The sequence below is a fragment of the Euleptes europaea genome, chromosome 13 (genome assembly GCF_029931775.1).
Source record: "Euleptes europaea isolate rEulEur1 chromosome 13, rEulEur1.hap1, whole genome shotgun sequence".
Lineage (NCBI taxonomy): Eukaryota > Metazoa > Chordata > Lepidosauria > Squamata > Sphaerodactylidae > Euleptes > Euleptes europaea.
In genome coordinates this window covers 15,954,591-15,982,356 of record NC_079324.1, presented here as the reverse complement: position 1 = coordinate 15,982,356, position 27,766 = coordinate 15,954,591, and the positions used below count along the sequence as shown (strand labels likewise).

Genomic DNA, 27,766 nt, shown 5'->3' with positions numbered 1-27,766 from the left:
GACCTTGGGCAAGTCATTCTCTCTCAGCCCCACCTACCTCACAGGGTGTCTGTTGTGGGGAAGGGAAGGTGATTGTAAGCCGGTTTGAGTCTCCCTTAAGTGGTAGAGAAAGTCGGCATATAAAACCCAACTCTTCTTCTTCTTCTAAACATCTAATCATATATCCATGAGGAAAAGGCAGACCAAGAAGATGACACCCTGCTGTCAACAAATATGCAGCATACATATTTAAGTAACAAACTGTATCTATTTCCATGCTAAATCCAGACCCTGTATTTGCAACATGGCCACCAAATGCAGTTGGAGGAAGCTGAACTTTTTTTTTTTTTTGCAAATGCAACTGAGAAAGGGTTTAAAAAAAAAAAACTTCGCCCTTCTCCAAGCAATTTCCCAACAGTTCTGCCTTTGCCACTGATGCAATCAGGTGGCCCTTAAAGGGGGAGGGTTTGCTCTTCAAGATAAAGACCCCAGGCGACAGCAGCACGCTGACTGCACAGCTCCTATTGAGAAAGGAGGCAAAGCCAGGGAGGGAGCAGCCATTAAGGGGAAGGCATTTCACAGGTCCACTATGTCAGACTCATGGCGCCTAAGCAGAGGCTTGGCTTACAAAACAGCAAGAGAATATTCTGCAGAGGTTCAGGACTGGCAGAAGAAAAAGGAACTGCGGGTGGGGGGGGGAGGAAGAGGTCAACACTGAAATTACTTAAGGTCAGAGAACTTATCAGTTGGGCTTCTATTTAAATTGCAAAACCCTTACCCCCAGCAGACCTGATACAGGGAAATACCCACAGTGTAAAAGCTCCACAATAAAGGTGCCTGTGTCGGGATTCTGAAGGAGGGGGCTGCTTTCTATTATCTATACCAGGAGTCCCCAACGTAAGGTTGCCGGTCTCCAAGTACTGGAGAAAGAAAGGCTCAGTGCTGTTATGGATAATGGAAAGAATCCAGACAGCACTCACACAATATATATATTAAAGTACTAATTTATAAAGGTGAAAGAAGGTGCAAAAGTGAACAATATATATATATACAACAAGGTAACAACAAGATACACGTATAGATATCAATAGCAGTCCAGCAGAAAAAACAAGTTCAATATATAAATAAATAAATATCCTGGGAGTCAGGTAAGTCAATGTCAATTCTTGAGTATCCTGAGTGACAGGTAAATCAATTTTTATACTCAAATATAGACTTCTTTATGTGTTGTAGATTGCTGGAAAGCGGAGTCCCAGGCAAGAGCCTCTGTGGCCCGGTCCCCAAGTACTGGCTGGAGATCTCCTGCTATTACAACTGATCTCCAGCCGATAAGAGATCAGTTCACCTGGAGAAAGCGGCCGCTTTGGCAATTGGACTCTATGGCATTGAAATCCCTCCCCTTCCAAACCCCACACTCCTCAGGCTCCACCCGCCAAACCACCCGCCAATGGAGAAGAGGGACCTGGCAACCCTACCCCAAAGTGGTGCCTGCTGATACTTTTTCTTGCACCCTGCAAGTGTTCTTAGGAAATAGGGCTTTTGCCCAGCAAGGCTTCAGAAAGACGATTGGAGATTTGATTGGCTCTACAGAGTTTTTCAGATGTTGCACTGGCAGCAGCTGCCAGCACAGCACAAGGATCTACACTGGTTACTGAAGTTAAGCTGTGGCAGCCATTTTTTGGCTGACTCCGCCTCCTGCGGCAGCCATTTTTTGGATGAGCCCACCATGCCATGTCAGAATTCCAAATGTCCCTGCAGGCTTAAAAAGGTCGGGGACCCCTGATCTATACATTACCCTCAATGCTGGATACACCCAGTCCTCTAGGTACTGAGATGAATGGGTCCAGTATACAGGATGGCGTTTCCCCTATGCATATCAACAAGAGTCAACACAGCACAGCTGTCCTAGTAATTTAGGCCTAAGGGACAAAAGGGAGGCCTGGCTCTCACCCCGAGGTACCGGCTGTCGCTAAAGAGTCGAGGGGGCAATGGATTCCCGCTGGCCGGCCGGCAATCTTCAGGGACATTTTCCCGCATCCATTTTCGGTTCTCTTCGTTGGCTGCAATATCTTTCTCCTCGAACTCAATCTTGTTGGCTTCCAAGAAGCTGAGCATGTCTTGCTGCTGCTTTTTAATCTAGAATAAGGAAAAGTGAAAGACAAATCAGATGCTGGAAGGCTTCCTTACTGTTGATGGAATTCCAAAGGAATTGGAATTCTAATTCTGTAATACTTAGGAGCGTAGTGTAGTAGTAGAATAGTAATTAGGACTCTAATCTGGAGAACCAGGGTTAATAATAATAATAATAATTTATTAATACGGTCACTGACCAGCAGAACCAGGGTTGGTTCCCCCACTCTTCCACATGAAGCCTGCTTGGGCTAGTCACAGTTCTCTCGGAACTCTCTCAGCCCCACCTACCTCACAAGGTGTCCGTTGCGGGGAGGGGAAGGGAAGGTGATTGTAAGCCGCTTTGTGACTCCTTAACAGTAGAGAAAAGTGGGGTATAAAAAACCACCAGGACTACTGGACCTCAGAATTTCTAGGAAAACCTCAGGGTTTCCAGAGGGAAAGAGGAAAATCTAAGTTTCAAGGACCAGAACCAAAGCAACAGGCAATTTTCTGCTTGGCTTCAGAGTTAAGGTGTGAATACGAGTGTCTTATAGGCTCTGCCACCAGGCACCAACCCTTTGCTCCCAGGCCCCGTTCCCCGTGTCTCAAGGTCTCCCGTGTCCTCAACAAGTCACTTCTGGCCCTCAGCTAATGGCCAATGGGCTCTCTGCTCCAAAAGGCATCCACTTCCAACTTTTGGGTCCATGTGAATCAATAGCTACAAGTTCTAGGTGAAACTATGGCAGGCATCCCAGCAGTGGGAGACATGACTCCCTGCTTCCTGAACCCAAACGATAGTGTGATTCCACCCCGGAAGAAAGTCTAAGAGCACCCTGCTGGTATGGCGTGTGGGTAGGGTTGCCGATCCCTCTTCGCAACCGATCGGAGGTTTTTTGGGCAGAGCCTGAGGAGAACAAGGTTTGGGGAGGGAGTTCAATGCCATAGAGTCCAATTGCCAAAGTTTCTCCAGGGGAACAGATCTCTCTCGGCTGGAGATCAGTTGCAATAGCAAGCGATCTTCAGCTAGTACCTGGAGGTTATACTGAGGCAAGGTTGCACAAGTACTAAAGTAGTCGAGCTAAGGAAAGGATAGTACAAGGCTCTCAAATAATTGCAAAAAACATGTATTAACAAGTTAAACAGTGAATGTGCAAACGCGTGTCAAAGGAAACTTAACACAATTCTATAAACGGACCAAATACAAGAACTTGGTAGCCAAGGCTACACAGGTATCAACGGACAAATATATACAAAAACAACTGTAATAAATATGAAAAGACTCAAATGCAGTTCATATATCTCAATTATGGTCTAAAAGACTCAAACTCAGTTCATTAATGTCGTAGTTCCCACAGGAGGCGGGTCAGGAGGCAGAAGCCGGGAGGAGTTGAAATGCTGTCCGGATGCTTTGTGTTTTCACCGCCGCCAGGGCGGCGGTGAAAACACAAAGCATCCGGACGGCATTCCAACTCCTCCCGGCTTCTGCCTCCTGTGGGAACTACAAGATTAATGAACTGAGTTTGAGTCTTTATAGAACTGTGTTAAGTTTCCTTTGACACGCGTTTGCACATTCACTGTTTAACTTGTTAATACATGTTTTTTGCAATTATTTTATTCCCTGATCATTCAAGCCTAGGCATACAGTTTTCCCCAACCCAGGTTGCTTTGATCCTGGCTGAAACGGGGAATAAAGAAGGGTCAAGTGAGCATGCATAATTGGCCAATTGGTTGTTGGGGCGGAGCCTGAGGAGGGTGGGGTTTGGGGAGGGAACTTCAATGCCGTAGAGTCCAATTGCCAAAGCGGCCACTTTCTCCAGGTGATCTGATCCCTATCGGCTGGAGGTCAGTTGTAATAGCAGGAGCTCTCCAGATATTATCTGGAGGTTGGCAACCCTACCAGTGGCCCATCTAGCCTAGCAATCGCTTTCCCACATGCCTCTGGAAAGCTCACAAGTAAGGCAGGAAAGCCAGAAGCTGTCCTCTGCTATTGCCCTTTGCTACGGAAACTAATATTCAGCAAACAGTAGCCTGTTTCCAACCACTCCACTGTGTGAAGGTGGACGTTTTCCTCCAGAGATCCCCAACGTGGTTCCCATGGGCACTACAGCCCCCACCCACACCTTTCCTGGAGCCCCCCCAAGTGTTTTTAGAAAGTGGGTGGGTCTCCTGCCCAGCAGGGCTTTGAATGGCCGTGCAGATCAAAATACCTTTGTTTCAGTAGTAGCTGCCACTACACTGTCAGTTCTTATTCTCGCACTCCTATTTCCCAGTGTATTTAAAAAATATATATTCCTCCTGTCCCCTGCACCTGTGGGTCTGTGGTTAGCTCCACCTCCCACAGCAGTCATTTTGTGGCTGTGGCCACCACCCTATGTCAGAATACCAAAGGGGCCCACTGGCTCAGAATGGTTGGCGACCCCTGCTCAAGTCCGAGAAGATTTCCTCCAATGGAAGAGCCACTTAGAATCATAGGGTTGGAAGGGACCATCTAGTCCAACCCCCTGCACAATGCAGGAAATTCCAAACTACCCCCACACACACACCACCAGTGACCCCTACTCCATGCCCAGAAGATGGCCAAGATGCCCTCCCTCTCATGATCTGCCTAAGGTCATAGAATCAGCAGTGCTGACAGGTGGCCATCTAGCCTCTGCTTAAAAACCTCCATGGAAGGAGAGCCCACCACCTCCCGAGGAAGCCTGTTCCACTTAAGGAACCGCTCTGTTAGAAAATTCTTCCTAATGTCTAGACGGAAACACTTTGGATTTAATTTCGACCCGTTGGTTCTGGTCCGATCTTACCCAGCAACAGAAAACAACTCAGCGCCCTCCTCTCTATGACAGCCCTTCAAGTACTTGAAGATGGTTATCATATCCCCTCTCAGTCTTCTCCTCTTCAGGCTAAACATACCCAGCTCCTTCAACTGGAGGAAAGCTTCTTGGACATTTTGGGGGGGGGGGAGATGAAGAGCACATAACAGGGCTGTGTGCATCCAGCAATTCCACGCACGTGCAAGAAGAACAGATAACAGGGTGTATATACACAGAGACAAACATACTTTAATCCTCCTTTTCCCTTCTAAATACATCCTAATTATAAAAGTTTTAAAATTCTTATTTCATGCTGAATTACTAGATGATAAGAGGCCAAGGATTGAGTAACATTCAGATCTTTGCACCGCAGAAGAAAGGAAAAACTTTGATCACTGCTGATAAACTCATCCTTCTCTAACAACGGGGTTATCCATCTCTTTCTATCTTCACCAAATAAAGGACATTCAGGGTGGTTATTGAATGTCCCATTTTGTTAACTATACTGACTCACTGTGTACAATCCACCCTGTGTCCCTGTGAGACAGGCAGACTGCAAAAATAATGTAAATAAATAAAATAAATAAGCAAACTTTATTGGAAATGTTAGTTTCGCTACTGGGTAGCTTCCTATTCCCCATTTCAGCTACTGATCTGAAGGAATCATTCACAAGGACACAGGTCGCTACCGGATTCTGACAGCACATCAGCCCTCCCCAAACATGCACCGGTCGCTGGGAGACCAGCTAAAAGGAGGCTGATGTCCATCGTGAGAAAAGCAGCTCTCCAGAGGCTCCAATGCTGGCCCTCGAGCAGCTTTCCCTTATATGGGCAAGTCAAAAACACCCAAATCCTCCCCCAAACAGATGTGAGGTCAGCAGACTGGCACACAAAGCACCAAATATGGTAGCCAAGTTCCCCAATAAGCAGGAGGCCCTGAAAGAGGAAGCTGGAGCCGCACACAGGCAAGCTGATTCTCAGGTCTTGGCACACAGTTTGATGATGCTCTTTGGGGCTCTATCTCAGCATTTATGTGGTCATTTGAAGAGACTCCCTTTTCTCTTCTGCTTATTCTGCTTGGGACAGGATCAGGACTGGGGAAGGGGCTCTTTAACCCTTTATTTTCCTGCTATTTTGCTCTCTGGAAATGTTACGCCCCCGCCACTCTTTTCCCCAGCTGGGAAAAATTTACAGGTGCCTGTATACCTTCCCCCCCCCCCCCCGCAAAAAAAGACGGTTTAAATCAGATTGGGGTGGTGTTTTTCAGCAGGAAAATAGCAGGGGACAAAAGTTTTTAAAAAACACCTCCCCATCCCACCTCTACACTGCCCCTCCCTTCAAAGAAGCAAGTGCATTTGAAAAATAAACAGATCTTTTTATATGATTTATAGATTTAAGCATAGTGTAGTTCTGCACACAGAAAGACATGCTGCTGTGCAGTGGAAGCATTTTACATGCCTGCTTCTACATGCTGAGATGTTTCTTCAGAGCAATGAATGCATGTTCAGCCATTCCCACCACACTTTAGAATGCACATCCAACTTATCTCCAGTGTGATATAGGGGTTAAGAGTGGTGGACTCTAATCTGGTGAACTGGGTTGGTTTCCCCACTCCTCCTCATGAGGACTGCTGGGTGACCTTGGGCTAGTCACAGTTCTTTCAGAACTCTCTCAGCCCCACCTACCTTGCAAGATATCTGCTGTGGAGAGGGGAAGGTGATTGTAAGCCGGTTCGAGACTCCTTGAAGGTAGAGAAAATCGGGGTATAAAAAAACCTAACTCTTCGTCTTCTCCACAAGATTCCAGCCACAATGTGAGGGGGGTCTACCCCACTCCCACATAGTACCAGGGAAGGGGACATTGCTCAAAATATGATGTGGGTATTAGAGAATCACACTCTGTGGTGTTGGAGGAGAGTGTTACGAATACTGTGGACTGCCCAAAAAACAAATCAGTGGGTTATAGATCAAATGAAGCCTGAACTGACCCTAGAACCTAAAATGACTAAACTGAGGCTGTCGTACTTTGGTCACATTATGAGAAGACAAGAGTCACTGGAAAAGACAATCATGCTAGGAAAAGTGGAAGGCAGCAGGAAAAGAGGAAGACCCAACAAGAGAAGGATTGACTCTATAAAGGAAGCCATGGCCCTCAATTTGTAAGACCTGAGCAAGGCTGGTAACGGTAGGACGATCTGGAGGACACTGATTCATAAGGTCGCCATGAATCAGAAGTGACTTGACGGCATTTAACACACGCACACACACACACATATTGGCAAATCATACATCCCTCCTACCCTTCTATGGGATAATGAATCCACTCTCTTCAGCTCACATGGACAAAGCCTATCTGAATAAGGTAAATTGTCATATCTTCCATTTAACACCGCTGAAGGGGTGGCATTCAAGCGAGTTCGAACCTCAATTCTGAACACTAACCAGAGACCATAAACCACCAAGGGATGCATTTCTTGGTCCTGTGGTCAGGGGGTGGGGTAGATCAAAAAGCCATAGACGATTCAGAAACTGAGATGACTGTGTGGAACTTTGCATTCTTGCATCCTACCTGTCTTCTCACAAGCTCAGGACAGACAATAAATGAAGTAAATAAATGTGAGTTGTCCAAATTTATCCTCACCACAACCTTGGATGATGGGTTACACCACAGAAGACGGCAACCGGTCAAAGCTCTCACAGCGAGCGTTACAGCTCAGCAGGGATTTGAACCCAGATCTCCCCGATCCAAGTGAAGTGCAGTACTCACTTTTCAAAATTGCATTCTGGAAAACACTGGGGCTCCTTGGAAGTTTATCAAGGCTTCCTTGGGGATCAGGTCAGACAATGCAGACAAGCTTCCCTGGATGTCACACATGGAGCTGCCTTATACTGAATCAGACCCTTGGTCCATCAAAGTCAGTATTGTCTACTCAGACTGACAGTGGCTCTCCAGGATCTCAGGCAGGGGTCTTTCGCATCACCTACTTGCCAAGTCCCTTTAACTGGAGATGCCGGGGATTGAACCTGGAATTTTTTGCATGCCAAGCAGATACTCTACCACTGAGCCACAGCCCCTCCCCTGCCTGCCAACACTGATCTTCCCCTGGAACGGGCAGGCATATCAGTGAGAGAGGAGTGCCCCATAAATTCAAATCTGGAGTACTGTATCAGTGAAGCAGTTGGTAACTATGAAAATAATGGTGGAGCCCTACAAAGCCCATCAGTACATCTAAGACTCCCATGGGGGCAAAGAGTAGCCCCCCTAAGGGCTATTTCAGGTTGGGGAAACAGTGGGGGGGATTAGGAGAGGAGGCTTAAATAGGGTTGCTATCCTCCAGGTACTAGCTGGAGATCTCCTGCTATTACAACTGATCTCCAGCCAATAGAGATCAGTTCACCTGGAGAAAATGGCCGCTTTGGCAATTGGACTCTATGGCATTTAAGTCCCTCCCCTCCCCAAACCCCATCCTCCTCAGGCTCTGCCCAAAAACCTCCCACCAGTGCCAGAGAGGGACCTGGCAACCCTAGGTTTAAACCCCCTCTTCCTACCTGCCATAGTCCCAATTGAAACATAACTTGGTAATTCGGTTCCAAACACATAGGGTGGATTTGATTTAAATCAAATCGATTTAAACCATGATTTAAATTGCTAGTCAGTAAGACTAGATTGAAATCATGGTTTTCTACACTCTTTTACGGTCTGTTGCCATTATAGGTTTTCTCCTCCAGGGAGAAAATAATATTATAAACCTCAGGCTACATACACAAAGACCTCAAGACTTGTGGAGCATTCTGCTTGAAAGGTTTCACTTTCGTTTTTACTGCTTGCCCCTCCCTCCTCACACTCAGCTCCTTGGGCAGATCTATTCCACTCCAAACAAACTTCCATTCATTGAACTTTTTGAAACTTAGCACTTAAAGGTTAAGGAGTTGATTCTGTGCACATACATTTGCAAAGGGACAATGGGATTAAGGTCTTTTTCTCAACTCTGTATGTTTATTTTATAACATTTTTGCTGTGAAGAAGAGGCATGTAATTTCTGCAGACACAAATTCACAGTTTTGAGAACTGCAAAACCAAGCATCTGTGATAATGTCTTCTAGATAGAAAAGCTGCCCAAAATAATCTTACAGAAACCTCTGGAAGAGCATATAACATTGTGAAACATTGCATGAATATATAGCCTCATGCTACATAATCCTTATTTCATGATGAATAACCATGTATCTTAAATAGAAAACTAGAAAGTTTTCCTCAAAAAGCATTTTATTAAAAAAATTCAATTTAAATTAAAAAATACAATTTTTTATTTTTTTAAAAAAATCATTGATTTTTATCCACCCTGCAAACACAGAACTCCAAGCACAACTGTTAAAAAGACCCACAAAGGACACACATAATGTGTGAATGGTCCCTCAACCACGCAAGAAGCAGTACCACCACCCTCACAAAGCTACAATTCCCAGGGTTCCTTTGAAGGTCCTTGGCAATTAAACAGGTGGAAAATTAAGTTGGGTTTTTCCGTATGGGATGTTACCAGCCTCTCTTAAAAAGAAGACTATACTTAATTTCGGGCGCATTGCTCCATTGCACAGGGCATCCTCAAAAGCCACCCATGGCATTTGTTTCATTCAAAGAGGATGGAGCTGCTGCGGATAACACTCAGAAAAGGCCTCCGTTGCAACAGAAATCGGGCGATAACAAGGAATGCCGGATTGCCGCCAAGGCAAATTAATTTCTCCGCAGGGAACGCAGCCAGTCTGAGGTCCTGGCAGCCTGTTTCGCCTGGGCCTGACATTCCCGAGAACATGCGGAATGTCCTTGCTGTTCCAAGTCAAAAGAGCACGGCTGCAAAAGAGCCCAGCACAGAACAACGGTTGTGTTTCAGAGGCTGAAACAAGGGGGCCAAGAGGCTCGCCGGCGTGCCCCGCGCAAACAAACAGAAGCCGCAAACTTTTTGTTTCGAAAGGGCATGGATTCCCTGGCAGCCCTGGCACAAAGGAAGTCTCGGATGGCAGGGCTCTAAATGCCAACCTGAATCTGGCCAAAGATTCCGCATTTGGGTGGCTGTAGCCCTCCTCGCCCCACGTTTCACTGGTTAATGAACACTCAGTGCCAGGCCGCTCAGGATTTTGGAGCTCTGGACATGTATTAAGCTTTAAAAGCAGCCGTGCAGAAAGGGAGATTCAGGTCAGGGATATGATGTATCCCAACAACAACAACCCCCCCCCCCCAATAAGCCATTCCCTCCAGCAGCAATCTCATGTGCTTGCTAGCGGTCTCAGAGAAGGAAAAAACAAAGAATCAGTTTCCATATCATGTGGTGGAAAGTGCCGTAAGCTCGCAGCTGGCTTATGGTGACCCATAGGGTTTTCAAGGCAAGAGATGTTCAGAGGTGGTTTGCCATTGCTTGCCCCCGCGTAGCGACCCTGGTATTCCTTGATGGCCTCCTATCTAAGTACCAGCCAGGATGACCCTCCTTAGCTTCTGAGATCTGATGAGACCGGGCTAGCCTGGGCTATCTATACCAGCATTTTACCCTCTACTAGCCATTCAGGGAGGGTTTCTATCAATGCCCCTTGCCCCTCTATCCTATAGCCCTGAAATAGCCCACACCTAAACATCAGGAAGTACAATCCCTCATCCCCACTGCAACAGTTTGGCCCTCAAGCATTATCCAAAGTTAGGGTTGCCAGGTCCCTCTTCACCACTGGCGGGAGATTTTTGGGGTGGAGCCTGAGGAGGGCAGTGTGGGGAGGGGAGGGGCTTCAATGCCATAGAGTCCAATTGCCAAAGCAGCCATTTTCTCCAGGGGAACTCATCTTTATCGGCTGGAGATCAGTTGTAATAGCAGGAGATCTCCAGCTAGCACTTGGAGGCAACCCTATCCAAAGTAGAACCATAGAATCACAGAGATGGAAGGGTCCAACCCCGTACTCCACACTCAGAAGATGGCAAAAGCAAAAAATACCCCAGGATCCCTGGCCAATCTGGCTTGGAGGGAAATTGTTCCTGACCCCAAAGTGGCGATCAGCACTACCCTGGGCATGCGAGAAAGGGCCATGAGAGCCAAAGTAAGAACAGAACAGTCCAATTTAAAGGTTGTCTTTATATAACGCATATACATGCCTTGCTAGCCAAGGGTGCTTACTTAACGGCCTTCGACAACTCCAAACCACTGGAATGTGAGAGACCTCCCGCTTTCTTGGGGAGAGGGTGCGGCTGGAAGAACCTGGAGCCGGAAAAAACTCAGGTTTCGAAAGAGGCTTTCCACAAGCAGCCTGGGGGAGCTAGGAGGGAGGTGGGAGGTGAAATGACACAATTTCTAAGCTATGCTGTCTGGTTGCTTGCCTGATTCCCCACGGCCACTCCAGTCCTACCTGTGTAAAGGTTAGCAAAGAGATACTACAGAGTTGTGCAAGTCTCCAGCATGCTCTCCTTACAAAGAGAGAGACCCCGGACACATCCTCGATTGGATTTCAGTTCAATTTAGTTAAATTTCTGCCCCATTTCTTCAGCCAGGATGGGCTCCCAGAGTTGCTTCCCCAAATTAAAATCTAACATAATGGCACAATAAATACCAATGAGGCTGCTTTATATGAGTAAGATCCTTGGTCTGTCACATTTAGTCTGGTCTACTCTGACTGGCAGTGGCTCTCTGGGACCTTAGGTCTTCCACATCTTCGGCTGCCCAATCATTTTTTAAAAGAAAATGCCTGGGATTGAACCTGGGACCTTCTGCATACCAAGCAGATGCTCTACCACTGAGCCATGGCCTCCATCACTATATTCACAATACTTGTGTGTGTGGATAGTCCTCGGCCCTGGCAGCAGATAGCTTGGTCCAAGTTCTAGGCTTTTACCCTGGGGCTGGGGAGGGGGCAGAAGGCACTGCAGATGGACGGAGATGGTCCCAGAAGCAGCCCTGCCACTGATCTTCTACCCTCTAGAAGTCTTTCATTTGATTTCAAAACAGAGAACTTTACAAAAATGAGGGGCTAGTAAGAAGGGGGCTGAAAAGGAAACTCAAGAGAGTCAACTCCCTAGAGGACACTGGGACGCTATTTAAAACCACAGCATGGTGCCAGCATGGGGTGGTGGTTTGGAGCAGTGGGGTCTGATCTGGAGAACCGGGTTTGATTCCCCACTCCTCCAAATGAGTGGCCGAGGCTAATCTGATGAACTGGATTTGTTTCCCCACTCCTCTGCATAAAGCCACCTGGGTGACCTTGGGCTAGTCACAGTCTCTCAGCCCCACCTACCTCACAGGGTATCTGTTGTGGGGAGGGGAAGGGAAGGAGATTGTAAGCCAGTTTGATTCTCCCTTAAGTGGCAGAGAAAGTTGGCATATAAAAACTAACTCTTCTTCTTCTAATTAGAAATGGATGGGCAAAGAGACGGGAATCAACCCTCTGGTGGCTCCCAGTAACAGCCTCTCCTGCTCATCATTTGCCTTATCGTGTAAACATTTACAGAAATAGAGAAATGGTCAGCAAATCCTTACCGTTTAATTATTTAATAGTTTACATCTCTGTAAATTTCAGCCTGTATTGGGGAATAACAGATAAAGGCTGCCAAGCTTCCTGCAAAATTTGCATTTCAGTCCTAAACAGATTCACACCCTTCTGAGCTCACTGGACGGAGAAGGGTGTAACTGTTTAGGACAGCCCTGTTAAAATGTACTTCTGGTTTCTCAAAGGCCCCACAATACTGATACATTACCTCTTAACTTTAGTCTTAGAGCAAAATTAAAAATCAAACCCCAACAGAGATGCCAATCTGGAGTATTATTTTGCTCTCCTCACTTAAGGACATAAGAACAGCCCTGCTGGATCAGACCAGTGGTCCATCTAGTTCAGCATCGTGTCTCACACAGTGGCCAACCAGTTACTCTAGCCCAAGGTCACACAACTGGCTTTATGTGGAGGAGTGGGGAAACAAATCTAGTTCACCAGATTAGCCTCCGCCGTTCATGTGCAGGAGTAAGGAATCAAACCGGGTTCTCCAGACCAGACTCCACTGCTCCAAACCACTGCTCTTAACCACTACACCACGCTGGCTCCTTAAACATTTAAACTATCATTTAAAAGATTCTTCTTTAAGTCAAAGTTGACATCCCTGGTAACTTACCAATGCTTATGCCACAATAAATACTGCAGCTAAAATGCTGCAGGACTCTCCACAAGCTTGAAAGTATTTAACTCGTCTTTCTTAAAAGACCCATAATGCCTAAATGCACACCCCCATAACAAAACTCACATGAACACATGAAGCTGCCTTATACTGAACCAGATTCTTGGTCCATCAACACCAGTATTGTCTACTCAGACTGGCAGCGACTCTCCAGGGTCTCAGGCAGGGGTCTTTCACATCACCTACTTGCCTAGTCCCTTTAACTGGAGACGCCGGGGATTGAACTTGGGACCTTCGGCATGCCAAGCCAACGCTCTGCCACTGAGCCGCAGCCCCTCCCCTCCTCTCCCTCCTAAAAAGGGCCACTGAAACCACAACCCACTTTTTTCCTCTCTGCCTGCATAATATCTAGAGCCTCGGGTCACGCAAACCTCCCACACAATCCTCTGAGAGGGAAGCAAGAGAAACCTGTAAGTGCCCACCTTGGGCGCCTGCCTTCCATATTTCAGTAATGCACCAGAGCCAATCCGGATTCCAAAATGGCACAAACATCCCTCCCCCCCCCCAGATTAAAATCAGTTTAATAAACTAAAGGCTGATACCAATCAAATAAACTGCATAGGACTGACAGCTAAGGATTTTTCTCCCAACTATACAGAGAGAAACTTGTTTTGGCACAAAACCATTTTCCCCATTCTCAGGATGCATTCCTCCTATGTGGGGAAACCCCCAAAACTACACTCACTGAGCCCAACTTAGCCACTTTTTAAGGGGGGAAAAGCCATATGGATCTTGCCTGATCTTCCAAGGACTTCAAGCGATTCTGCTAATTGGGTGTTGAGTCCCCTTAGTTGGGTGCTGACATCTTTGGAGAGGTTTTTTTGGGAGGGGGGAGATGCGTTTCAGCAGCATCCGAATATTTGCTGCAAACATTTCCTTGCTGCTCTGCATTGCACAGTGTCAAGCAGACAGCAGCTATTTTTAGAGATGGGCAATTATTGCTCTTACTGCTTCTTCAAGCTCAGGCGGTGGCTTTTGGAGCCAAGAATCACACATTAGGCAAGGCCACCTGCAGCAGCTTTTGTGGCTGGCTCCAGCTTGGTAACACAACAGCTAAGTCACTCAGAAGAGCGTCAACACCCACGTTAAGATGGCAGGGGTCTACAAATGCCTTTGCCTGAGCATCAGATTCCCCAGAGGAACCCCTTTCCCAGTTAGCCAGCATGAAGAGAGAGGAAGAAGAAGAGGAGGAAGGAGTTGGTTTTTATACCCCAATTTTATCTACCTTTAAGGAGTCTCAAACCAGCTTACGATCCCCTTCCTTTCCCCTCCTCACAACAGACACCTTGTGAGGGTGGGGCTGAGAGAGGTCTAAGAGAACGGTGACCAGCCCAAGGTTACCCAGCTGGCTTCATGTGGAGGAGTGGGGAAACCAACCCGGTTCTACCAGCCGGTCTGCAGTGAACCCCCAAAGCTCTGATAACACCCTGGATCTCAGCAGGCTCCCATTGTGTGTGTGGGTGAATATACTCCCCATCTCTGCCCCATGAACACCAAGTTTGCTGGCATACCGATACCTTTGCAGGTAGATGTGTTTTTTTGGCACTCAGGCCAAAAAGATTGCCTGCCTCTGGTATACAGTTTTGGATGCTGCAAGGAAAAGATGTTCATGTGACCAGCGACACTTCAGATTCTGTGAATTACTGGAACCAGCGTGGTGTAGTGGTTAAGAGCGGTGGTTTAGAGCGTGGTGTAGTGGTTAAGAGCCAGCGTGGTATAGTGGTTAAGAGCGGTGGTTTGGAGCAGTGGACTCTACTCTGGAGAACCGGGTTTGATTCCTCCACTTGAGCGGCGGATGCTAATCTGGTGAACTGGATTTGTTTCCCCACTCCTACACATAAAGCCAGCTGGGTGACCTTGGGCCAGTCACAGTTCTCTTAGAGCTCTCTCAGCCCCACTTACCTCACAGGGTGTCTGTTGTGGGGAGGGGAAGGGAAGGTGATTGTAAGCCGGTTTGATTCTTCCTTGAGTGGTGGAGAAAGTTGGCATATAAAAACCACTTCCTCTTCTTGGAAGAACTCAGACATCTGGAAAGCCAGGAGCAAGGGGACAACGTGAGTTTCTTGGAGCAGGGAGTTCCACAGCTGAAAGGCTCCAGTCTGATATTTTCACTAACGTCACCTTCCGTGTAAGCCACATGGGCAGGACAGCTGAAAGACTTTCCTTGTGTCTGGGGCTTTTGGCGGCAGTTGTATCCATTCTTTACCAGGCTGACATTTCTCTTTGCATTATTTTCTACTGATCACTGGCTTAATTTTTTAATTATTTTTTCTGTCCCTAATGCTTTGACTAGTTTTATTGGCTTGAATTGTTTGTGGTTGCTTTTGCTGTTCTATGCTTCTTTGCTGCTGATTTTACTATGCTATCTGTACTCTGCATTTTTAAGTCTGCTGCCAGCAGCTCCATTTTATGGGTAGAAGGGCAGGTAGATTTTTTTTAAATGCAGAAATAATTCCTGGCCACAATTTACTAGACAAGCAGGTACAGTTAGGTATCTTGGTGTGTAGCCTTAGTTGAATAACTTCTTAACTGCTGCCATTAAATATATATGTGTGTGAGAGAGTGTATCTTGCTTTTCACCCTAATAGGAACCCAAAGCAACTCACCACATCATTCTCCCTTCACAACAATCCTGCAAGGTAGGTTATGCTAAAACAGTGGTAACAGGCCTAAGGTCACCTGTCAAGTTTACATGGCACAGTGGGGATTCGAATCCAGTTGTCCCAGGTCCTAGCCTGACACTCCAACCACTATACTATACTGACTTTTTACATGCAACAGTTTAGTACAGCCAATCCATCCCTTACTCTTTTGCAATGCATTGTGGGGAGATCTTTGGATTCCCTGCATACAGAGGTTAATATCTCCTAGTAGCTCCGGTGTGGCTCATACTTTCCTAACCCCGGCACCAAGTATTCATCCCATAAAACTGGCATTAAAATGAACATCGAAGCGTGAGAAGTTAAGTAAAGCTTTTTTAAAAATGTGTACAGCAGAACGAACAAGCGTGAGCCTGGCAAAGCTGCCGTTTTCTCCCAAGGCAAATGAAATGTTTTCAAAAGGTGTGGGAAAACATCTCAGCGGAAAAGCTGAGTCAGGAGGAAAAGAAAGAGAACAACTCGTCTGGATTACCCCATTGTTTAATAGGCCTTTCCATCAATAATCCACAGCCCAACGGCTGGCTAAACCTCAAAATACACAGCACAGCCAACCGCGACACTCTTGGATTAAATGAAAGTGACAAAACCCACACTTTAAAAAAAAGGAAACAACTTTATCTGACGAAATTAACCCCCATTTAGATATTAAGGCCACAGGAGTTCTCTGGGGACTGGTTGCAAATGTGATCAGCTGTGGCAGAAGAATCCATCCCTAAGTCACTGGTGAAACCCAAACACGGATGGTATCCGTGTGCACAAAAGACAATCGAGGGTGGAACGCCAAACACTATGGCTCCATAATGATCTCTCACAAGATCTGAGCCGGAAAAACATGGTTCGGAAGGGGGAGACCCACAATGCGATGGGGGGAACCATTTCATTCTTTGTTTCTCACGCTGAGCGCCAACGTGGTGTAGTGGTTAAGAGCAGTGGTCTGGAGCTGTGGAGTACGATCTGGAGAACCAGGTTTGATTCCCCACTCCTCCACACGAGCGGCAGAGGCTGATCTGGTGAACTGGATTTGTTTCCCCACTCCTGCACATGAAGCCAGCTGGGTGACCTTGGGCTAGTCACTGCTCTCTCAGCCTCACCTACCTCACAGGGTGTCTGTTGTAAGCAGGGGAAGGGAAGGTGACTGTAAGCTGGTTTGATTCTTCCTTAAGTGGTAGAAAAAGTCGGCATCTAAAAACCAACTCTTCTTCTTTTTAGGGTCAGTTTCCCACCAAATACTGCTGCCCCAGAGGAAAATAAATACCCAGATTAATACTATAAATAAATAAGCCGTTACTCAAAATCTGTTGGTTTTTTAATCCTACTTTTTGTTCAATGCCACGCTTGGCTTAATGCGTCCAAGACAAGTTCAGAAGACTGTAAATGAAAAGCAGAGAGCTCTTCATATTAAGAGAATTTGTTGCAATGCTATTAAAAAAAGAGAGCTGAAGACATTCCAAGGAGGAACCTTTTCACTCACTCCTCACAAAACAGCTGAGTTTCATTTGGCTGCAAACCCCACAAGATGGGTTTGCTTCCGATAGCCTGCCAGAAAAGTAAACAAAAGGCAGCTGGCTTTTCTTCGGGGAGTCAGAAATGTCAAATGGGTCTTCTGGTCGACATAGTTGCAAAGCTGTGCATCCATTTTACACGAAGAAGGCAACTTTCTTTGGGACGACTTGGAGCCAAAACAGAATTTGGCAGGCTAGAACAAATCCCGCAATGTGCAACATTCATCCCAGTGAATTTATGATGTGTAGAATGAAGGGGGGGGGGGAACCCTAGTGGGAAAGAATATAAAGTGGGGGAAGAACCCCCTCCCCCGCAAAAAAAATGAAACGACTATCGAGGACTAGGGATTAGTGATCAGTCCAAAGACTTCTGCAATGAAGTATTCAAGGCATCTTTTGGGATAATTGGCCCCGGTCATCATCATTCAATATCCTAAACTTTGGCTTTCTTAGTAGTACCTGCTTACAAAAAGTGTGCATACATTAAAACAACAAGTAGCATCTTTCCACCACTTGTTCACTGCAACCCAAGGAAGCATACCAGGACCTTTACACTAGTTAAGTCTGCCGGGTAGAATAAAACTAACCCCCGGCACCATCCTGATTTAATGAACATTTTTAAAGGCTGCCTTTCCAAAAACCCATACTTTGAAAATTACAAAATAAAGACGGGAAAAAATCCAAATTTACGTTAAGTGGAAGAGAATTACAACTGCTAACACTCACTCCATCTCCTTCCAACGTCCCCCTCCCAAATCTGTTACCCTTAACCATCTTCCACTCCCTGTACTGACAACATTTATATAGAAAGTTCCTTGGGGCAGGACCTCCTTGGCGCAGGACCTCCAATAGCAGGGTCCTGACCCTGAACATCTCTTGCCTTGAAAACCCTATGGGGTCACCATAAGTCAGCTGTGACTTGATGGCAAAAAAAGGGGTCAAATACGTTGTCAACGCCAAACTAACAGGTTCAGTTAAAAAAAAAACACCATGAACAAAGATGAAATTATTAATGAGACAAAATTATTCACAAGACAGTCCCGTGCACATTAGTTTAGAAACTAACAAATAGACATGGACACATCTGGGTGCTACTGCAACAACAATAAAAGAGTGCTTCTAAAACAGCTTTCGCTTTTCCTCCCCTCCTCCCGGGGGATTAACCAAATGTTTCTGAACAAGCAACAGCTCTCTTTTGCTTAAATCTAAAAGGACTAAGAATGCCAGGGAAATAGACAAGCCGTTCTAATTTGTTGGAAAGATTTAAAAAAAATCTTGGGCTTTGAATTACACAACCCTTGCAATAACCAACCAGATAATCATCAAGCTTTGGCAGGTTTACCATACATGGAGCTTCCGGCTTACTGTGCCATTATCACAGTTAAGGGGGTGGGGAGCGTCCGCTCACTTTCCTTTCCTGGGTCCTTAGCCTCCCCTCCAACTCCTGCTCCTCCCCGGCCTCCACCTGAGGCCTTGGAGAGCCACTGCCAGTCAGAGTAGACAATACTGACCATGATGGACCAGTGGTCTGATTCAAAATCATCATTTTTTTATTTATACCCCGTCCTCCCCTGACCAGGCAGGGCTCAGGGCAGCTACCAACACAATTGAACATAAAAAGCACTTTCTTAAAACACATTAAAACAATCTAACACAATGAAAACCTTCTAAAACATAATAAAACCCTAGCACGTTGTAATTCCATGACTCCAATTTCAGTGCCCAGTTTCCCATGTAGAGAATGATGATGGTAGGCCCATATCACAAATCTCAGGGAGGGGGGAAATGGACCCAGGACATTCGGGGGAAGGAAGGAAAGATATGGGGAAAGGGAAAGAAAGGAAGGGAAAGGGGAGGCCGGTACTCTGATGGTGGCATTGCTGTCCTCAACCATAAGGCAGCTTCATGTGTGTTCTGAAGTCATAGGAGATCAAGAGGACTGCCTGTGTACTATAGCGAGCTCAAAAGAGGTCCCATCCTCTGAGCTTGACTTAAAAAGTCTGGCTGCAGCTGCCCTAGGAGCATTTGCCTTTTCTTCTCAGGCAGTGGTCCTCAGTCTTTTCAGATCCAGAACCAACCTTCAGTCCCTTGCTGGAACATGGGAGCTGCGGCTAAGTGGCATAGAAGCTGCTTTGTTCACAGAAGATCCCAGGTTCAGTCCTCGGCATCTCCAGTTAAACTATCTAGAGTAGAAAGTTGTGGTGGAATGGGGGAGAGAGAACCTCTCTGCTAGTAGATCTCGGAGAGCTGCCCAACTAGACAATACTGAGCTGCATGGACCAATGATTCTCATGTGGCCCAATGAAGACAATACTGAGTTGGAGGGACCCATGGTTCTGGCATGGCCTGATGCAATTCCATGGGCCAAAGCATCTGAAATTTCAAGAAGCAACTCCAAGCTTCAATCCAAAGGGGAGAAGCTGGCTTTAAAAAAAAAATCACGCTGAATTCTGGGCACAAATATCAGTTTCTGAGCTTGGAGGCCGAGTCGACAGAATTTAGCCCAAGCATGTCATTGTTCCACACCAATATAGGAAAACACGCTATTTTAATCTCAGATGAATAGGACCCAATGTCGCTGCCCTCCCCTTTCCTTTACAAAACAGAGAAGCCAGATCCGCTCGGGCTCAAACCACTGGCTTCATCTGCTGCTCAGAAACATGATCAAATTTCAAAACTATGCCTTCTGTGCTTTTTTTTTTTACAAAAAGCACAAACCGCGACTTAAACCACCACAGTCATAACCCCAATTATTGCCTTTCAGGAGAAAGAGAGCCCTTGGCAGCCTCCGAAATCAGGCAAACAATGTTTGACTTTGACACGCCTGTGAAAACGGCATTTGTCTGGCCCAAAGTAAACATGGATGCAGCTTCCCCGATGGCCAGAGGGCCAGCTCATAACATGGGTTATCCATTAACTGCTGCAGTTCAGGCAAAGGGAGACGAACACAGCCGGGCTTTGTCTTAGCTGTGTGACAGCCCCACTGAGTGCAGGGAATGTGGGCTCGCCCTGCCAGATGCCCCGTTTCCTTCTTATTTTTAAAGCACTCCCAGTCATGGCAACCAAGGGACCCTCTAAATCAGGGGTGCCAAACATAAGGCCCACAAGCCGGATCCGGCCCCTTGAGAGCTCTTATCTGGCCCGCCAGCCAGCCAGCCTCACTCCCACTCTGGGCTGTGGCTCAGTGGTACAGCATCTGCTTGGCATGCAGAAGGTCCCAGGATCAACCCCCAGCATCTCCAGTTAAAGGGACTAGGCAAGTGATGTGAAAGACCCCTGCCTGAGACCCCGGAGAGCCGCTGCCGGTCTGAGTAGACAATACTGACTTTGGTGGACGGAGGGTCTGATTCAGTATAAGGCAGCTTCATGTTCATGTATGGCCTGGCCCAGCCAAGTGACGTTTATGTCATATCTGGCCCTCGTAACAATTGAGTTCGACACCCCTGCTCTAAAGTGCTAGAATTAAAGAGCGAAGGCAAGCAAGGGGCCCAATTGAACAGCTACGTCCAAAACGATACCCATTCTGCAGTTGTAACACACGAGCCCAAAAATCTGGAGTTGAGCACAGAACTCAGTCACTTGAGAACCCTTAGATTCAGTCTAATCCACGTGCCTTGAAGACTGGTGAGCAAAACCCAACAAAAATACCGCCCAGCACCATCCACACCTCTTCCACTCATGCACTAGCTGTGCATGTGGCCACTCCGTTCCCAACGGACACATCAAACTCAGAACAGGCATGGAGTCTAGATCACCACCTCATTGATCCACAGTGTGTTTGCTTGCTTGCTTGCACACACACACACACACCCCCGCAAAAAAACCAGCTTCCATCTTGGCCTCTTCATTCTTGGTGGTCATGTGCATTCGGCCACTCTCCCCTCTTCCTGCCCCCCAGCTTTTCCTCATGGATTTTGGGTATCTTTTGCATCAGATCCTCCCAGAAGTATGGACTGAGAGCCAGCATGGTATAGTGGTTAAGAGTGGTAGTTTGGAGCGACGACCTCTGATCTGGAGAACGGGGTTTGATTCCCCACTCCTCCACGTGAGCGGTGGACACTAATCTGGTGAACTGGATTGGTTTCCCCACTCTTCCACATGAAGCCAGCTGGGTGATCTTGGGCTAGTCACAGCTCTCTCAGCCCCAACTACCTCACAGGGTGTCTGTTGTGGGGAAGGTGATTGTAAGCCAGTTTGAGTCTCCCTTAAGTGGTAGAGAAAGTCGGCATATAAAAACCAACTCTTCTTCTTCTTTTGAGCAGATTGAGGGTAAGCAGGTTGGTCCTAGTTTTGCCCATGACCAGCCAAAACAGATCCCAACAAATAAATGTTTATATTCTATACAGGATCAGAAATCATATTTGGGGTGAGGGCACGGAGTTGTTCTTTTTTCATTTTGTTAAGCCTATTACACACACCTCTTTGTCTACGGAAAGCTACGGGAATCCGTTCAAATGACAGAATGCAACTCACAGATTGCATTCCCCAGAGTGGGGGGAGAGACAAGCATACCTTGTTTGGAGGGGAAATATTATTCAATAGCTTCCAGACCTTGGCAGGCTGTCAAAGCCGGACGGGAAGTCAAGAATCTCCCTGATCCAGGCCAAATGTTTTGTAGCACTCGCAGAGCGCTCCGTCCTGCGCGCTCATCTGCAAAACCAGTCAGTTTTCATAACTGCCCATGAGAGAATCCAAGTAAGAGAATGTTACCACAAAGCTATCAGGAACCATATTTTAGCCAAACCAAAGGCTAAAATAGCATGGAGTAGTGGTTAGGGGTGGTGGACTCTAATCTAGAGAACCAGGTTTGATTCCCTACTCCTCCACATGAGTGACAGACTCTGATCTGGTGAACCGGGTGGGTTTCCCCACTCCTCCACATGAAGCCTGCTGGGTGACCTTGGGCTAGTCACAGTTCTCTCTGAACTCTCTCAGCTCCACCTACATCACAAGGTGTCAGTTGTGGGGAGAGGAAGGGAAGGCGATTGTAAACTGGTTTGAGTCACCTTAAAAAGGTAGATAAAATTAGGGTATAAAAACCAACTCCTCCTCCTCACCTTCTCCTAAAACAATCCTATTGCCTCCACAGACACAGGCAAAAAACAAAAGCAATGAAATTCTCACTTCCTGGTCTTAAAATTAAGAGGGAGATCACAAGTACTTTAGTTGAAAGCTTACTTGCTGGATACCTTTCCAAACCCACACATGAATTTCTACATCAAACAGAAAATAGATTTCCTCAATTTTATCTGCTACCTAAAATTCAGGGCCATATATGCGTTATATGTGTTAATAGATTCAGGGCCATATATGTGCTATATGTGTTAGTACATTTTAACTTGCAATACATTTATACAGACATTGTGCACTGACATAACCTTTTAATTGTTTAACTTTCAATTGTATAACTTTTGGCCTTGAATGTTTCTTTTTATTAAGTTTTTCAAAAATAAACAAACAAACAAATACATACACAATCATTCACACAGTTTATACTCCTTTGGGGAGTCTATTTCATCTTACATCTCTAATCTCATAACTTGACTTTAAATTCCACACTTTGTATAAAAATTTCTTTTTGTACATTGTTAGTAAATTTAAGATAAAATAAAAAACAAAAAAAATGTTTCTTTTTTCTTGACCTTCTGGTTACTTAATTCTGTTTTTTAGGGTTGTCCCCCATTTTGGGGGGGTAAGGCATCTCTGATAGCAGTCTTGTTGGGATGGACCTTTCTTTGCCTATTAGACAATATTATGTGGTACATTTTTATGCCACCCTTCTTCCAAGGAACTCAGAGCAGAATAAGTCATTTCCCAGTCTTCCATTTTATCATCACAACAACCCTGTGAGGTGGGTTAGGCTGAAAGTATGAGATTGGCCCAAGGTTACCTAGCAAGCTTCCATGGCAGCGCAGGGGTCTGAACCTGAATCACCCATGCCCAAGTCCAAACACTCTAACCACTACACCACTCTGAGTTAGTGCACCTTCACTCAACTTTTTTTTTTTTTTTTTTGCCATCAACTCACAGCAGATTTATGGCGAGCCTGTAGGGTTTTCAAGGCAAGAGACTTCAGAGGTGGTTTGCCATTGCCTGTCTCCGCATCACACCTGTGGTATTCCTTGGAGATCTCCCATCTAAATATCTGTCAGGGTCGAGGCTGAGAGGGTGTGACTGGCCCAAGGTCACCCAGCAAGCTTCCATGGCAGAGTGGGGATTCGAACCTGGGTTTCCCAGGCCCTAGTCCCGTGTTGGCGAACCTATGGCACGCGTGCCACTTCCGGCACGCGTAGCCCTCTCTGCCGGCACGCACGGTTCCTCCAAGCCGCTGGCCTTTCCGGCTCTGCCCCACCCCGGGTGATCTCCAACCAATAGAGATCAGTTTCCCTGGAAAAAAATGCCACTTTGGCAATTGGACTCTATGGCACTGAAGTCCTTCCCCAAACCCCGCCCTCCTCAGGCGCCACCCCAAAAACCTCCCACTCATGGCGAAGAGGAACTTGGCAACCCTAGCCTCTCCCTCTGGGCCCCCTCTGGGGGTGGTATTCAGGTTAAATTGCCGCATTGGCACTCGGCGATAAATAAGTGGGTTTTCGGTTGCAGTTTGGGCACTCGGTCTCTAAAAGGTTCGCCATCACTGCCCTAGTCCAACAGCTTTACCACAACACCACACTGGCTCTCCTTCACAAAGATAGGGAATGTTGCTTTCTCTCGCTGGCCATTTCTATGGGCAACACACTATTTTCTGCATTGATAAGGACTGGCTACATTAGTACCCTTGGCTGATTCTTCCTCCTCTTTAGTTGGTACAGGCTATACCTGTTCTACCAGCTATGAGAGGGAGAAAGATTAAGGACTTCAAACAGAAGATACGTTAACGATCTTGTTTGTCTTAAACAGGGATAGCACTTTGATCATGAGATCTGGAAACATTATCAGTCTCTGAAAATCTCAGCATTCTTTTCACAGGACAGCGGGAGCAACCATACCAGGTTTCTACACAGTCCCGAGTTTAATTACAGTCACGCTGATACCTAGATTTTGTAAAACAGCATTTTTAAGTGTGCTGGATTTCAACACAGCTGTTAGCATCTTGGCACGTTTAAAACCACCAGGCATCTGAAAAGAATGATTTCTCCCTAAAGGCTGGTTGCTATGCATCTCTGCGTTTGCCAATTTTTGAGTAATCAATGCTTTCAATACTAGATGTATCGCGGGGACTTAACCCATATGTTTAGGTATATGACTGAGTTACAGAAATAACTGAATAATATACAGAGGAAGTGCAATATAGGAACGCCATGACCTCACAATTACTCCATCTTTAAGGGAGGGCCCACAGCTCAATGGCAGATCACATGCAGAAGGTCCTCAGTGTAACTCTTAGCAACAGTAAAGAATCCCTGGAAAGACCTTTCTCTGCCTGAGACCAGTCGTAATAGACAATACCCAGCGTGGTGGATCAACAGGTTGGTTTGGAGCAAGGCAGCTTCATATGATCACAGGGACTCTCTAAAAAACACCCCAAGCAGATTTTAGAAACTAAGGAGCTGTAGTATAACATGAGAAGCGTCAGTCAAGAACTCGCAGTGACCGAGTGACGCAGATCTTCAACCCTTGCTAACAAATGATACCGTTATGGAATTTGCCAAACAGAAGCTACCATCGATATGGTAGCATTCTTAACTTCATGGGATAGGCAAAGGTGTAACAGACTATCAACTGACAATATTTGACTGGGAAAATCGACAGGCTTGCCAAACCCTAGCGGTTCCATGGAGCATGAGCTAGTTTACCAAATCAGAGGGGCTGTAGTTCAGCGGTAAAGCATCTGCTTGGTATGCAGAAGGTCCCAGGTTCAATCCCGGCTTCTCCAGTTAAAGGGACTAGGCAGGTAGGTGATGTGAAAGACCTCTACCTGAGACCCTGGAGAGCCGCTGCTAGTTTGAGTAGACAATGCTGACTTTGATGGACCAAGGGACTGATTCGATATAAGGCAGCTTCATGTGTTTAATGTGTTTAAGTCAGACTGAGTACCAGCTTGGTCCCATTATATTTACACCACGCCTTCATAAGAATAAGGAGCACCAGCATGGTGTGGTGGTTAAAAGTGGTGGACTCTAACCTGGAGCGCTGGGTTTGTCTCCCCACTCCTCCACATGAGCAAGGGACGCTAATCTGCTGAACTGGGTTGGTTTCTCCACTCCTCCACATGAAGCCAGCTGGGTGACCCTGGGCTAGTCACAGTTCTCTTTGAGCTTTCTCAGCCCTGCCCACCTCACAAGGCATTTGTTGTGGGGAGAGGAAGGGAAGGAGATTGTAAGCTGGTTTGATTCTCCTTGGAAGGTAGAGAAAATTGGCAAATAAAAACCAACTCTTTTTCTTCTCTGCCAATAGTTCTTTCTGTTAAATCAGCCTAAACAAAAGGCCCTTTACCTGTCTGACCTTTAAAGGAAAGTGTGGGGAAAACAAGAAGTGGCCCACACCACTCCCTATGGAAGAAAAGCAAGCACCAACGCTAAAAAAGCTCCAACGTTGACAAGATGCTTATTGACAAGAGGACAGCCAGAGTTTGTGCCAAATTCCTTGAGATACACATTCATTATTAATATAATAATTGTTCTGCTAGACTTTTGGAGTCCTTAATGTCCTCTGATTGTGCTGGACACTTGTCCAGAAAAAGCCAAAAAAAAAAAAAAGTTTCACGTCTACTACGAGGAACACAGAGAACAAAAATGAAATTTAAAAAGCATGCTACTAGTAGCAGACAGAGTTCAAATGGAGTAAGACTATCCCTAAACATAATTGTAAAAGTTGCACACATGCTTGTTGCTACAACTGCATTAAGCCAGGGTTGTCTAGTTCGCACCCTGTAGTTTTGTGCATATCTTTTCCAGTCATTGAATGGCACTTTGCACTGAATTGAGAGAGACTTTTTTGAGGGTTACACACGAGTACCGTCAGGACGCAAGTTCTGCAATGTCAGAAAAAGGATCTAGTGCGGGAAAAAGTGTATCGCCTGCAGATGCCAATGCAGCACAGCCTGAGCAAAAGTCCCATTCAAGATCCTTTTCAGATGTTGCAAACAAGCACTGTTAGCTGACTGAAGAAGAGACAAGACACATGTTCGGCCATACTTGTCTGTAGTATCTCAAGCCACTGGGCAAGGAGAGATGATGGAATCTCATTTTTTTACAGTGATCTAAGACTGAATAAAAATCTGGGTTGTCCAAGTGTCATTAAATAAATACACTAACAGATAAGCAGAAAAACACAAGGTATTTTTTAAAGGAACATATTGTTCGAACTGTCCCATTATTTATGTTCAAGTGTTTCACTTTATTTCATTAAAATGAGTACTGGCAGCCAATTCCCCAGAGAAGGTGGTTTGGGGGGGTGGGGTGGGGGTGCAGTCTACAAATTTTGGCTTAGCTGAGGAGCCCCGTGGTGCAGAGTGTTAAGCTGCAGTACTGCAGTCAAAAGCTCTGCTCACGACCTGAGTTCGATCCCGACGGAAGTTGGTTTCAGGTAGCCGGTTCAAGGTTGACTCAGCCTTCCATCCTTCCGAGGTCGGTAAAATGAGGACCCAGCTTGCTGGGGGTAAAGTGTGGATGACTGGGGAAGGCACTGGCAAACCACCCAGCAAACCAAGTCTGCCTTGGAAATGTCAGGATGTGACATCACCCCATGGGTCAGGAATGACCCGGTGCTTGCACAGGGGACCTTTACCTTTACCTAATCAGCCACTGGGAAGGAAGGCAGCATGGTATAGCCCAATCTTGTCAGATCTTAGAAGCTAAGCAGGGTTGGCCCTGATTAGTATTTGGATAAGAGACCACCAAGGAATGCCAGGGTTGCTATGCAGAGGAAGCCAGTGGCAAACCACCTATTTTAGTCTCTTGCCTTTGAAAATCTCATAAGGGGTCGCCACAAGTCAGCTGCGATTTGACAGCACTTTACACACACACACAATCAGCCACCAATTATCTGAAGCCACCAAACCCATCCCAAAGTCCACTGGCACATACAGAAAATTTGCAGGGGGTGAGTGGGATGGGGTAAAGAAGAAGAAGAGTTGGTTTTTATATGCCAACTTTCTCTACCACTTAAGGAAGAATCAAACTAGCTTACAATCACCTTCCCTTCCCCACAACAGATACCCAGTGAGATAGGTGGGGCTGAGTGTGACTAGCCCAAGGTCATCCAGCTGGCTTCATGTGTAGGAGCGGGGAAACAAATCCAGTTCACCAGATTAGCCTCCACCGCTCATGTGGAGGAGCGGGGAATCCAACCCGGTTCTCCAGATCAGAGTCCACCGCTCCAAACCACAGCTCTTAACCACTACACCAGGCTGGCTCTCATGTCTTTCTATGTCACTGATACATAGGGTCTTTCTAACATTCTGTGACCTGAAGTGAGGAAAGAAGCTCCAGGAGACCTTCGCCCATCATGCCAGGTGTTCCACAGAGTCTGAAGCAGAAAAGGAGCCTTCAGGAAGGCGACAGGGGCC

At 46.3% G+C, this 27,766-nt stretch overlaps 1 protein-coding gene across 1 annotated transcript in view; it reads right to left on the bottom strand.

Moving 5' to 3' along the window:
- SH3BGRL (SH3 domain binding glutamate rich protein like) overlaps positions 1-27,766 on the bottom strand; it is a 67,532-nt gene that overhangs the window by 4,866 nt on the left and 34,900 nt on the right. Inside the window, exon 3 of the mRNA XM_056858968.1 lies at positions 1,930-2,115. Within this exon, the coding sequence (XP_056714946.1) occupies positions 1,930-2,115 (186 nt within the window). The remainder of the gene's footprint in view (positions 1-1,929; positions 2,116-27,766) is intronic.